The following is a 15,227-nucleotide window of genomic DNA, read 5'->3' as shown; positions in this document are numbered from 1 at the left end:
TCTTGCAGCCACGGAATTCGCGCTACTTCCAGAACTTACCATAATCGGCAGGATTGTAATGCGTCGGACACTTCAGTCCCACGGAGGACAGGAAGGGCACCAGTTGTTCCGTGGCACCCTGGTAGATACACTGGCCCACCGCCAGGACATAGACGTTGTCGAAGAAACTGAAGAGGGTGGCGCTGGGCTGGTGGATGGTGCACACTATGGTACGACCCTGGTGCGCTAGGTTGCGGAGGAGTTTGAGACAGGAGGTGGTCGAAACGTTGTCCAGACCGCTGGGGGAAGAGAGGATAGGAAAAATTAGTTTGATTTGTTTAATACAGGTTTACAGTCACTCCGTCACTGTATAATTTTATTGCTAAAGGCTTTAGGGATGGGGGTTAACACCTTCCATTTGGTGACAAACTAGCAAGCTATCCGCCTTCTCACATTAACCCTAACCAGCCTAAGTGGGGCCGGGAAAAGCCAGCAGCATGCGATTGTCCAGATGATCTACCGAATACTAACCACGTGCAACGTTGCTGCACCACGAGTGATCTGGGGGTATTAAACGTGCGTTCCCTGATGGGCTAATGTATCTACGGATCTACCTACATTAATTACTCAGGTGAGTAAAGTTGGTGGGTCGAAATTTTGATGTTTCAGTGAGCCTAATCTTTTGTGGCACAGTTTTTCTCTCTGGCTTTCTTTTAACTGGGCAGGATTCTCCTGAAGGAGATCTTCCACCGAACCTCTAGTCATGATAAAGTGTGCTTGGCGAACGTCAAGAGTTCGAAGCGCCGCGCCGCCCGGCCTATATTACAACGAAATAGCGTTGCGACCCCTTGCCTTCTCCTTTCCTGCCCATGTAGCTCAGGACGAGGTTGTGCGACATGACTTCCATGTCGAGGTTCCTGGTGGGAATGTTACCTGAAATGGGGGTAAAATATGTGAGTCAAATTTGTCTACTTTTTTTTAAGAGATTTGATAGAGGGAACTGTAACTGCTAAGGTCTTATCGTCTCGAAATCGAAGAGAGAAGGAAGACAGGGTAATGGGGGGTGGGGGGGGGGGTAAAAACCTTCCATTCGGGGACAAACTAGCAAGCTATCCGCCTTCTCACATTAACCCCAACCAGCCTAAGTGGGGCCGGGAAAAGCCAGCAGCATGCGATTGTCCAGATGATCAACCGAATACTAACCACGTGCAACGTTGCTGCACCACGAGTGATCTGGGGGTATTAAACGTGCGTTCCCTGATGGGCTTATGTATCTACGAATCTACCTACATTAATTACTCAGGTGAGTAAAGTTGGTGGGTCGAAATTTTGATGTTTCAGTGAGCCGAATCTTTTGTGGCACAGTTTTTCTCTCTGGCTTTCTTTTAACTGGGCAGGATTCTCCTGAAGCAGATCTTCCACCCAACCTCTAGTCATGATAAAGTGCGCCTGGAGAACGTCAAGAGTTCGAAGCGCCGCGCCGCCCGGCCTATATTACAACGAAATAGCGTTGCACCGGCCCGGAATCGGCCACTGACGGATTTCAATATGGTTTTGGCGGGACCTGAAACAAAAAGAAGAGGCATAATTAATTTCTTCGTTAACCTATATACTTACTAGTTAGCATGGAGCGTGACTCACCTGCCTTGAAAGCCCCAAGTCATGGGTTCGATTTCCACTCAGGGTGAACTTTGTCCTCAACAAATAAGGTTCGTTCTCGGAACGGCTGGAGTTCTCCTATCCTGTCCAGGTTGTGCTAGACCCTGGGTTTGATTTTATCCTAAACGGATAATGTTCGCTCTTGGAACGGCTGGTTTTCTCCTATCCTGTCTTTCTTCTCTCTTCGATTTCGGGACAGTAAGACTATAGCAATTGCAAAAACAAGGTTTTTTTTTATTTCATTATTACCTGGTGGGTTCATCTAGGAATAATACGGGGGGATTGTTGATGAGTTCGACGGCAATGGAGAGCCTCTTCTTCTGTCCTCCTGAGAGGGATTCGGTCCTCGTGTGGCGACACTCACTGAGACCCAACATAGACTGGATCTCGTGGATCTGAAATGAGAGAATTTTGTAAATTTGACTGGTGTCTGGTTGGGGGACCTTAAACAGGGAGTAGAACAGCATAGTCTGGCTGGGGGACACTAAATAGGGAGCATACCAGCCTGAAACTTCCCTTGCTAAAGAAATAGCAAAGGTTGAGTGCGAAGGCCATCTACGCGTAAAATTTTGTAGCCAAAACCAAAAGTCAGCCCAAAAGCGATCGCCTTAGGGCTGATTAAGAGGCTGTCGAAAAACGCCGACCCCGTCTGTACACGGGAAAAGGCGTAGATAAAGTACAAGAAGATGAAGGAAAAGAAGTTCGCACGATTACGCTAAAGGGGAAGAAGGAAGAGTGGAAGACTTTATTAAGGGATTTTCGGAAGCGGTACTTACCAATTTGAGTTTGTCCTTCTTGGGTGTGTCGCTAGGTAGCTTCAGTTCAGCGGCAAACAGCATGACTTCCTGTAGCGTCAGTAGGGGCTGGAGCAGATCTTCTTGCATGATATAGCAGGACATTTTGCGGAACAGTTTCTCGTCTCGGCTTTGGCCGTTCACTTTGAGTTTGCCCTCAATACCTTCGTTGCTGTGGAAACAGAAGAGAAAATGTTTTCATCAGTTGAAGTTTTTTTCAAGAGGTTTGATAGAGGGAACTGTACCTGCTAAGGTTTTATCGTCCCCAAAGCGAAAAGAGAACGAAGACATAATAGGAGAAGGAAGACAGGATATAGAAGAAAGCCAGACGTCCCGAGAATGAATCTTATCTGTTGAGGAAAAAATCCGCTCCGGGCGGAAATCGAACCCGCGACCTAGTGTTTACAAGGCAGACGAGCTACTAACCAAGGTAAATAGGCTGACGAATGTTCATTCCGCTCCGGGCGGAAATCGAACCCGCGACCTAGTGTTTACAAGGCAGACGAGCTACTAACCAAGGTAAATAGGCTGACGAATGTTCATACTTTATATTTTATGACATATGTCGTACAGATCATGTTGTGTCGTCTTTCGTAGCACCTGTTTCATTGCTACGAAACACCGGTAGGTATACACGTGCTTTGTGTTTCTTTATACCTATTGTCTCGATCTTTATTCGTGTTATATTAGTAATAAACTTTATTGAACATTGTGAAGGTCCATTTGATTGTATGGAAAATGAATACTAATTCACTTTTGTCAAGTTTACCTATTTATAGTACCTATAGTTTTTGTTTTTCCTACAAGTTCAGTAACAATACTTCTGTGCAAGCCTCCAACTGGACCTATTAAATTCACCTGAATCTCGATATCAACCATTCCCTATTAGTATTGGGTATTGGCTGTTTATTTACTGTAATTTCTTTGTAAACTATACGTAGCTCTTTTTGAATCGTGTGCTAGATTAGCTTGTAAATTACGTAATTAGAAACAACAGCTCTAGTTGTCATTGTCAATGAATTAATTTGTCTTCTTCTTAATATATCACTTTACAGCTTTACACATTGTAAAGTCACGCCATCTTGTCACGGATTTCGTATAGGAGCTGGGGTTTTCAGATCGATCTGATTTAGCCATCTTGACATTGAAGTGTTATTCATTTAAAGACACCTATAATTGTATCTCCTAATAATGGCTCTGATAAAAGGTATTGGTCTATTGGTGCTATTAATATACCTTTAGCTAGGTTTCATTTAAGTCTACGGTACTCCTCACTCTACAGTCCAGATAACTTGTAGTCGCTGTTATACCCGAAGATGTTGGCTAATCACCTAATCAGAGAGAAAGTTCTAGTCTCTGGTACGAATCTCTGTTGGGAGTCTGGGGTGTGAAGTGTACGTGGGTGATTCATCGGGTTTGAAAGTTCAGTTTGGTTAACGTCGAAGCAACCTTTCAGTTAAGCTATGTTTCGCTCGGGATCAAGCTTGCCGGGGAGGCGCGCGAACGTCAAGAATTCGAAGCGTTACTATAACGATGATTGTCGTACAAAAATCGTCGATGCAAAAATGGTCGCCAGCCGAGTTAGCTTGTAAGCGGTTGGTCAAGAATTCGAAGAGTTACTATAACGATGATTGTCGAACAAAAATCGTCGATGCGAAAATGGTCGCCAGCCGAGTTAGCTTGTAAGCGGTTGGTCGCGGGGTCGATTCCCGTCCGGGGCGGACTTTATCTTAAACAGATAGGGTTCGTTCTCGGAATGGTTGGCTCTTCTATTCTATTTTTTCCCAGGGGATCGGGACTCCTATCCACCCCTGATTTGTCCTCCGGTCAGATCACGTCTCTACATCGTCTGAAACCTCACGTCCCACTCTAGCCCGACGGCAGAATAATTGCAAGACCCCGAACCTCTCAGATCTAGAATGTTCTGTCATTGATGGAATCGAATGATACCATTACGATTTGATTCACAGCTGTAGGAGAAAAGCAATCGGGCCATCTGTGTGTGATATTGAACTGATTCTAAGGCCTGCTACACACGGTACGCGAGTTGATGTGAGAGAGGTTTTTTCTAAAGAGGTTTGATAGATGAAGCTGTAACTGCTAAGGTCTTAGCATCCCTAAAGCGAAGAGAGAAGGAAGACAGGATAGGAGAAAGTCAGCCGTTCCGAGAACGAACATTATCCTTTCAGGATAAAATCAGCCCCGGGCGGGAACCAAACCTGCGACCTAGCGCTTACAAGGCAGACGCGCTACCCTCCAAGCTAGCTAGACTGGCCTGAAAGAGGTTTGATAGAGGTAACTGTAACAACGGAGGACCAACCTCAGTGCTGTAGTGGTTAGCACGGTGGACTCTGGATATGAAGGTTGGTGGTTCGAGTTGAAAATAATAAAATTTGGCGTAGCGACAAGCAAAACTGTACGATTTATCGTCCGATCTGATCAAAAAATCGTACATGTGGACCAGGCCTTATATCAATCCAGATTGATCTGTGAGCCATGTTGTCTGTGTACGATTACGATTCTAATTAGGTATGTACTCCTATAATGTACAGGTAAGTAGGTAGCTAGGTATAGGTATGTATAATGTGTCAATTGGCAAGTCACTAGTTGAGCAGTTCGTCTAATAATAATATTTATGTACTTATACGTTATACGTAGGTAGTTATAGTTTACACACGGTACGCGAGTTGATGTGAGAGAGGTTTTTTCTAAAGAGGTTTGATAGATGAAGCTGTAACTGCTAAGGTCTTAGCATCCCGAAAGCGAAGAGAGAAGGAAGACCGGATAGGAGAAAGCCAGCCGTTCCGAGAACGAACATTATCCTTTCAGGATAAAATCAGCCCCGGGCGGGAACCAAACCCGCGGCCTAGCACTTACAAGGCAGACGCACTACCAACTAAGCTAACTAGGCTGGCCTGAATGAGGTTTGATAGAGGTAACTGAAACAACGGAGGACCAACCTCAGTGCTGTAGTGGTTAGTACGGTGGACTCTGGATATGGAGGTTGGTGGTTCGAGTCTAAAAGCCATAAAATTTGGCGCAGTGACAAGCAAAACTGTACGATTTATCGTCCGATCTGATCAAAAAAATCATACATGTGGACCAGGCCTTATATCAATCCAGATTGATCTGTGAGCCATGTTGTCTGTGTACGATTACGATTCTAATTAGGTACTCGTATAATGTACAGGTAAGTAGATAGCCATAGGTATGTATAAGGTGTCAATTGGCAAGTCACTACTTGAGCAGTTTGTCCAATAGTAATATTTATGTACTTATACGTTATACGTAGGTAGTTAGTAAGGTATGTAGGTAGCTGTCAATTGTGCCAATGACAGCAGACAATGCCAATGTAAAGGTTTTCGTTAGATTCAATTAGTGGAAGCCAGTTGAGATACAGGATTACAGTATGCTTGAAGACCGTTCGGCCATAGTGGCATAATCTCTAATATCTAATAAAGCCGGCCAGTTTTTACTGATCAGTTAAAAGGTTCAATGTAAAGGTTTTCGTTAGATTCAATTAGTGGAAGCCAGTTGAGATACAGGATTACAGTATGCTTGAAGACCGTTCGGCCATAGTGACATAGTCTAATAAGGCCGGCCAGTTTTTACTGATCAGTTAAAAGGTGGAAACTGTACGTGTACATGAATGGTCGGCCGCGGCCTGTTAAGTTCAGAAGTTCATCCTGGTTGTGGTTCGTGGACCCCGGTTGAAGAAGGCAAGACAAATAGGAGCTTATAGAGCCAGTTTGCGATAGGTCGTCGTCGTCTTCTTCTGCTTCCTCCTCCTCTACTTCTTCTCCTTCTTTTTCTTCTTCTCCTTCTCGTTCTTTTCGTGGACCCCGGTTGAAGAAGGCAAGACAAATAGGAGCTTATAGAGCCAGTTTGCGATAGGTCGTCGTCGTCTTCTTCTGCTTCCTTCTCCTCTACTTCTTCTTCTCCTTCTCCTTCTTCTTCTTCTTCTTCTCCTCCTCCTTCTCGTTCTTCTCCTAATTCTTCTGCGTCGTCTTCTTCTTACTCTTTGGCATTTGCTAAGACCCCGAACCTCAGAACCCCGATGAAATCAATTTGCTTCTCCATCCGCAGGAAAAATGAGGACCAACGGAATTTTTCTTTTTCTTCTACGACTTTTAGATACCGAGATAAATCGATTTCAAAAATACCGGTAAATCGTGAACTTTGACGTCACGGCATACGCTCCCGTAGGCGATGACGTCACATCAAATGTCCCGAGCAAAGGAAATCGACCATTTATTTATAAGTTTTACCCATTTGCAACTGCTCCATTCTTCTGCCTCGTCTTCTTCTTACTCTTTGGCATTGTCTAACACCCCGAACCTCAGAACCCCGATGAAATCAATTTGCTTCTCCATCCCCTAAACTCACCTAACATATCCGGATATAACGTTGAGGAGACTGCTCTTGCCGGCGCCGGATGGACCCAAGATGGCGGACAGCTCTCCGGCCCGGAATCGGCCACTGACGGATTTCAATATGGTTTTGGCGGGACCTGAAACAAAAAGAAGAGGCATAATTAATTTCTTCGTTAGCCTACCTACTTACTAGTTAGCATGGAGCGTGACTCACCTGCCTTGAAAGCCCCAAGTCATGGGTTCGATTTCCACTCAGGGCGGACTTTGTCCTCAACAGATAAGGTTCGTCCTCGGAACGGCTGGAGTTCTCCTATCCTGTCCTCCTTCTCCTGTTTTCCATTTCGCCATTTCGGGACGATAAGACCTCGGTTCCCTCTCTCTCTCTCTCTCTTTAACACCTATTTAAAACGTAGACCTCACTTGGTTCGTTGAAGAATGTGACCATTGTCACATGGGTCTGTAGACTCATGTTGTGTGAAGAGTGACCAATTGAATCTGCACACCAGTAGCTGTCGTCACCAGTAAGTCCAATGGTTGGATCTCGTCATACTGGTGAGAGCTGACTCCCCGGTCTACTAAATCAGCTACAGTCATATTTCTCTGAGAATGACCTCACTTGGTTCGTTGAAGAATGTGACCATTGTCACATGGGTCTGTAGACTCATGTTGTGTGAAGAGTGACCAATTGAATCTGCAATCTGCACACCAGTAGCTGTCGTCACCAGTAAGTCCAATAGTTGGATCTCGTCATACTAGTGAGAGCAGACTCCCCGGTCTACTAAAGCAGCTACAGTCATATATTTCTCTGAGAATACTTGGATAATGTTCGGGCATAGGTATTTATGGAGCAAGGGAAATTTTATGCCGGTATTCTCCCTGTTTAAAATCCCCTAGCCCAATTATTTATCCTGCCCGAAAAAAAAGTCCTTTTACCTCTGCATCGGCATTGACAGTCTAAACAAGTTCTCGTAAATGGGAAATAACATAGTATTTCCCATTTACGGCCCTGCCTCGGTGGTGTAGTGGTCAAGGCGCTCGCCTGGTAAACAGGAGGGCGTGGGTTCAATCCCAACCGAGGTATGGAATTTTTTCCTCAATATAATTTGAGAATTTAACCACAATAATAGTAGTAGCCTACTGCTGGAGTAAAGGGACTTTTCAGTCCTATGCGAGCAGTATAAATAAGCACATTATTATTATTATTATTATTATTATTATTATTATTATTATTATTATTATTATTATTATTATTATTATTATTATTATTATTATTATTATTATTATTATTATTATTATTATTATTATTATTATTATTATTATTATTATTATTATTATTATTATTATTATTATTATTATTATTATTATTATTATTATTATTATTATTATTATTATTATTATTATTATTATTATTATTATTATTATTATTATTATTATTATTATTATTATTATTATTATTATTATTATTATTATTATTATTATTATTATTATTATTATTATTATTATTATTATTATTATTATTATTATTATTATTATTATTATTATTATTATTATTATTATTATTATTATTATTATTATTATTATTATTATTATTATTATTATTATTATTATTATTATTATTATTATTATTATTATTATTATTATTATTATTATTATTATTATTATTATTATTATTATTATTATTATTATTATTATTATTATTATTATTATTATTATTATTATTATTATTATTATTATTATTATTATTATTATTATTATTATTATTATTATTATTATTATTATTATTATTATTATTATTATTATTATTATTATTATTATTATTATTATTATTATTATTATTATTATTATTATTATTATTTTCACTAGAGTGCCTTGCTCTTAAGAGGGTATAGAAAAGAAATTAACTGTCAACCTCTGGCTGGTTGCTAAAAAAGCACAGTATAGCGATCAATCTTGAGATAAATTTGTCTTCATGTGGATTTTGATTTGCATTTTCTTTCATTTCATGTTGATTTCTTGTCAATCTCGTCAGAATAAAGTTCAGATCTATTCTTCCTGAAAATAGTCATTTAAAAAATATGTTTGTCTTGCATTTTTTCTCACACTAAACTTAATGTTTGATGTTGACTTTACTTTTGTACATTCTTGAAGATGAAGAACATCTATTAATTACCAGACATTTTGTGCAAGCTTTAAGAACATCTATTACTCATTCAAAGAATCTGCTAGTCTTTCTATTCCTTGTATGCCTTGCCCATTTTCGTTTAGGACTATTGCACTGTACTAGTAAATATAGGTACCTCCATAATTGCACCTCAATAGGGTACCTACCTTCATTAATATTTGTCATCAACTCATCACAATATCTGTTCACATCAGCATACGCATACGTAATACCTAGTTGATTTCTAACGGAACTACTCCAGACATTTTTAATTGTCTGGAGTATGAATGAATCAAACAAATTGATACCTATGGTATACATTTACGACCGTTCATTACTATGAATTAACAGATAATACCTATACACATATGACTGAATCAAACAAAGTACTACTTATGGTATGAATTTACGCCCGGTTTCACTGTCACATGTTGATTGAGATCAAGATGGTCTAGCAATTTTCGGTCTGGTTTCGGATGAAATAGTTTTGAGAGTGATCACCCTGGCATGTCAATTTTTTGGCGATTATTTAATAATTAGGTAGATGTGTAATTTGGAATGATACGCGGTGATTTTTGTGTGCAGCAGATTGGAATCGATTTCCTACCTATTTATGATTCCACACACACTCAATTTCGAAATTGCATAATCTGTAACACACGGATGGCAAAATTTAGTGCTCGTCTGTCACAGTGGACAGATATCTGCACTTTCTACTTTCGTGACGGTTGGTACATTGTTGACTAGCAGATTCTTTGAATGAGTAATAGATGTTCTTAAAGCATGCACAAAATGTCTGGTAATTAATAGATGTTCTTCATCTTCAAGAATGTACAAAAGTAAAGTCAACATCAAACATTAAGTTTAGTGTGACGAAAATTTGTCGAGTTTAGAAACAATTTCATCAGAACAACTTTGAACCAGTTTCACCAGGAGGACCAGTGAAGAGAATAGATAATATTAAATAACCTATTTATAATAAATAATAGGCTGTTAATGTTAAAGTATTAACCTAATATAAAGCCTAAAGATAGTAGGTATATTTACATAGGCTGACGGCTGATGATTAAGAGGCTGTGACGAAAAAGGCCGACCCCGTCTGTACACGGGAAAGGGCGAAGAGAAAGAAGAAGAAGAAGAAGAAAAAGAAGAAGAAGAAGAAGAAGAAGAAGAAGAAGAAGAAGAAGAAGAAGAAGAAGAAGAAGAAGCAGTAGGTATACAATATACATAGGTAAGTGCTAAAATGTTTTAATTTAAGGTCACTTCATAAGGAGTGTCATTTTCTTGGGGGCACGGTGAGCCCAGTGGCAACGAGCTTGCTTGCCATGCAGAAGGTCCTGGGTTCGATGCTCACGACAAAAATTTGCACTCGTTTTTTGATTCCAATTATTTCAAATTTCGACGGGTTACTTTCTGGTGTTCTCGTGTTGACCCAGCACCTAAAGGGGAAGTATTGTGTCTCTTCTCGCCCATCTGATGAGAGGCATTCTACGGGATGGGCATACTACGTCTCGTGTTGACCCAGCACCTAAATGGGAAGTATTGTGTCTCTTCTCGCCCATCTGATGAGAGGCATTCTACGGGATGTATGAACCCATATTGTCTGCAATCTGCAATCCTACAGCGAGATTTTTGATTAATGGAAGTTTAACGTTACGCTGTGTCCACACATAGTCCACGGCCGTCGATAATGTTTAGACGCACCTTTATGGACATATTTAGACACACCTTTATGGACATATGTATTTAGACACACTTTTATGGACATATGTAGACACACCTTTATGGACATATTTAGACACACCTTTATGGACATATGTATTTAGACCCACCTTTATGGACATATTTAGACACACCTTTATGGACATATGTAGACACACCTTTATGGACATATTTAGACACACCTTTATGGACATATTTAGACACACCTTTATGGACATATTTAGACACACCTTTATGGACATATTTAGACCCACCTTTATGGACATAAATAATATATTAAAGTAAGGAAGAGAAGAGAATAAACCTCGTCTTTCTATTCCTTGTATGCCTTGTCCGTTTTCGTTTAGGCCTATTGCACTGTACCTACTGTATGATAGGTAGTAAATATAGGTACCTCCATAATTGCACCTCGATAGGGTACCTACCTTCATTAATATTTGTCATCAACTCATCACAATATCTGTTCGCATCAGCAGGTAGGTACAAATTAATTAATTAATAGATGATACTCGTACGTACATGGTTTATGCATAACGTACATAATACCTAGTTGATTTCTAACGGAACTACTCCAGACATTTTTAATTGTCTGGAGTATGAATGAATCAAACAAATTGATACCTATGGTATAAATAAATTTACGACCGTTCATTACTATGAATTAACAGATAATACCTACACATATGACTGAATCAAACAAAGTACCTACTACTTATGGTATGAATTTACGCCCGGTTTCACTGTCACATGTTGATTGAGATCAAGATGGTCTAGCAATTTTCGGTCTGGTTTCGGATGAAATAATTTTGAGAGTGATCACCCTGGCATGTCAATTTTTTTGTCGATTATTTAATAATTAGGTAGGTCGTTCTCGGAACGGCTGGCTTTATCCTGTCCGCCTCCCTTTCTTCGATTTCGAGATTTTCGGGACGGGACGAGAAGACCTCCGTTCTTACACTTCCCTCTATTTATCCTGATGATTTTCTTTCTCTCCATGCTTTCGGGACGATAAGACCTCAGAAGGTACAGCTCCCTCTATCAAAACTCTCTTTTTTTAATTTTATTTTTTAAATTTCTCCTTTTCGATCTCTCGATAAATCAGACGGTCTGTAGTTGGCCTAAGAGAGTCCACTTGTTACTGATTATAACTGATGATTATCAAGAGAATCAGGTATTTCATGGTAATGAACGATGCCTTGAGCCAACGACTTTAGCACGTTGAATACACCAGCTCTCTCTACGTATCATGCAAAGTCCTGCGTAGTTGGTATTTTGATGAATATTATTGTCTGATACTCAAGTCCGGGGTTCGATTCCCGGTTGAGTTGAAGTTTCTTCGGATCTGTATACTTGGAGTACGGTGCACTTAGCATCTTGAGTCGTGCGGGCAATTGAGTAGATTTTCTGTTGAACAAGGAACGACCAGTTTTGGCGTTACCAGAGTAAAAATGCACAAAGTTATTATTAGAATTAGTAAACAGGGCTCAAAATATTGAAGAAGCTATCAGTTTCACATCAAATCGCTTCGATTCCCGCCCGGGGCGGATTTTATCCTAACCAGTAAAGGTTCGGTCTCGCAATGGATGGCTTGATGGCTTTATCCTTCCTTCGCTCTTCGATTTCGGGACGAGAAGACTTTAGCAGTTTCAGTTCCCTCTATCAAACCTCTTCAGGAAAATAAATAAAATAAAGAAGTAGGTAAATATTGGACCGATTGCAATAATTTCGATTCGATTTCGGGACGATGAGACCTTAGCAGTTCCAGTTCCCTCTATAAAACCTCTTGACTTCGCTTTCGAGACGACAATACCTCCATTACTCTATTGTTACAGTTGCCTCTATCAAAAACCTCTAGGATACATGAAAAACGTTCGCATTCGTCAGATTTGATTTTACGTGCAACGTGCAATGCAAATGCTTTGCACGTTGCTTTGCACGTTGCTTTGCACGTTGCATTGCACAAGTCTGGACCCACCATATTACAGAAGAAGGGAGTTGGTTCAACTGAGGATCGAGATTCCTTGGGCGCAATGCAAGGCACACTAGTGAAACGCATTTCACTAGAGTGCCTTGCTCTTAAGAGGGTATAGAAAAGAATCAAAAACATCGATGTTGACATCGATGTTTTTGTTCCGATGTATCGATGTTTTCAAAACATCGATGTCGATGTCCCAACCCTATCTTAATGCACTGGATTTTCATTTAATCACCATTAAAAGTTGCATTTAACGAGAAAAATTTACATCCTTTCGTCGAAATACCTCAATAATTGCCGTAATCGGGTCATGAAAGTTGCTCATTTTATGAGAAAAACTTCGCATTAAAGGTCAAACCAGACATTGTGGTCATGCAATCGACTTGCAAATTTCAGGGTCTCCTGCAGAAATGCGAAAATTGGAAAGTTCAAAAAGACGTGGTTTTTGATGAGCCATAAAGAGAAGCCAGTTATACCACTAATACCACAACCACTATGTACAACTAGTTAGATTTACCGCTATGGTAGCATGGTCCCTGGTAGTCATTGATGTTAAAAGGTAACAGGACCACTTATTGGTCAAGGTAGAGGAGTGCAATAGATTTGACAACTCTCTCTCTCTCTCTCTCTCTCTCTCTCTCTCTCTCTCTCTCTCTCTCTCTCTCTCTCTCTCTCTCTTCCTTCCTTCTTTCTCCCTGTACAATTTTGTGTAGCTCTCTCTCTGAATGTGTTCCTAAAAGGCATTATAATTTAACAGTATACCTATTAAAAGTTGAAAGAAAAGAAAAACGCTAAAGGTAGGTAGATAATTTGCCTGGCCGAGGCTATTCTGGTTTGTAGAAGCCAAGGAGGACCAGTGAAGAGAATAGATAATATTAAATAACCTATTTATAATAAATAATAGGCTGTTAATGTTAAAGTATTAACCTAATATATAGCCTAAAGATAGTAGGTATATATTATTTACATAGGCTGACGGCTGATGATTAAGAGGCTGACGAAAAAGGCCGACCCCGTCTGTACACGGGAAAGGGCGAAGAATTGAATTGAATGTTCTTATATATTTTTTCATAATAGATATATACAATAAAAACAATAAATACAATTTATACAATAAAAATATATATACAATAAAAGAGAAAGAAGAAGAAGAAGAAGAAGAAGAAGAAGAAGAAGAAGAAGAAGAAGAAGAAGAAGAAGAAGAAGTAGGTATACAATATACATAGGTAAGTGCTAAAATGTTTTAATTTAAGGTCACTTCATTAAGGAGTGTCATTTTCTTGGGGGCACGGTGAGGCCCAGTGCAACGAGCTTGCTTGCCATGCAGAAGGTCTGGGTTCGATTGCTCACGACAAAAATTTGCACTCGTTTTTTGATTCCAATTATTTCAAATTTCGACGGGTTACTTTCTGGTGTTCTCGTGTTGACCAGCACCTAAAGGGAAGTATTTTGTGTCTCTTCTCGCCCATCTGATGAGAGGCATTTCTACGGGATGGTGCACTACTACGTCACAGACCACACAAGTCTAATGTAGCAGTTATTTCATTGCTACGAATAAAAACGGCGGTGAAACACTTATCTTATCTAAAAAAAAAAAAAAAATCCTTTGAAGACCTCAGCGGTTTTTGGGGACTGGAGTGTGCAACTTTGAGGTACCATGTTTCTAGTATCAAAATGTGGACCCATTCAGAAGTTCATAACTAGGGCAATATTGTGCTTCATACAGGGTGACCAGACTAACCGATCAATGTCACTACAGTGTGGATCTATGTGCAAATATAACATGGTTATTTTAGCATCTCCACCAAATAATAATTCCTTACACATGAGTTGGTTTTAAAAACTCCTATAACTCCCGTGAAAAAAGGAGCTATCAATATGATTATTTTTGTCGATCGGCGCAGGACAATAATTGCAGATCCAAAAATGTATGGTAAAGAAAAAAAAAAAAAAAAAAAAAAAATGTAAATGCAGTTTCTTTGTGTTATTATGTCCTATTGCATTATTTTAAAATGGATTTTTGAATTCTCGTCAAATGTCGTTCCTCGACTTTCTTTTTTCTTTCTCAACTATTTCCTCAGCATTGTCGTACTAGTGTAATTACCCCCTGGATTTGTTGGACAATTTGTCCTGCCCCAGAATAGTTTTGGTACCCGATCACAGGATAGCCGCCAGCTGGCAGAGTGACCATCAGAACTCCACGTGCGCAATCATTTCTCTTCCATTGTCCCCATACCCCGTGTGGATCGGTTTCACATGACCAAATTTGACGCTATAAGTCAAATTTTTGCTTGTAGTTATGTAACTAACCATACGAAAATTGTCAGATTATATGTAGCTTTGCCATATCGTATGATCCTAGCCTTAATGTAAATTTAATGTAAAAAAAAAGAAAAAAATGTAAACGCAGTTTCTTTGTGTATTAGGTATGTCCACAACTTGGTGCTCACTGCAGCATTGTGGATTTGTTCCCAATATCTCAATAATCCTAAAATCCATGTTTACCTCATGCTGCACCGGTCGCTTATGCGCATTATATGTCATGAGCTACTCATTTCCTCACG

At 39.8% G+C, this 15,227-nt stretch overlaps 1 protein-coding gene across 1 annotated transcript in view; it reads right to left on the bottom strand.

The window, feature by feature from the left end:
* LOC103513604 (ATP-binding cassette sub-family G member 1) overlaps window positions 1–15,227 on the bottom strand; it is an 84,273-nt gene that overhangs the window by 11,804 nt on the left and 57,242 nt on the right. Inside the window, exons 2-5 of the mRNA XM_008478449.2 lie at window positions 6,819–6,942; window positions 2,415–2,604; window positions 1,888–2,033; window positions 40–278 (exon numbers count right to left, since the gene is read on the bottom strand). Coding sequence (XP_008476671.1) covers window positions 40–278; window positions 1,888–2,033; window positions 2,415–2,604; window positions 6,819–6,942 — 699 coding nt within the window. The remainder of the gene's footprint in view (window positions 1–39; window positions 279–1,887; window positions 2,034–2,414; window positions 2,605–6,818; window positions 6,943–15,227) is intronic.

The sequence above is a fragment of the Diaphorina citri genome, unplaced genomic scaffold, assembly GCF_000475195.1.
Source record: "Diaphorina citri unplaced genomic scaffold, Diaci psyllid genome assembly version 1.1 scaffold994, whole genome shotgun sequence".
Lineage (NCBI taxonomy): Eukaryota > Metazoa > Arthropoda > Insecta > Hemiptera > Psyllidae > Diaphorina > Diaphorina citri.
The sequence above is the reverse complement of the archived record's forward strand: the minus strand, read 5'-3'. Positions and strand labels throughout refer to the sequence as shown.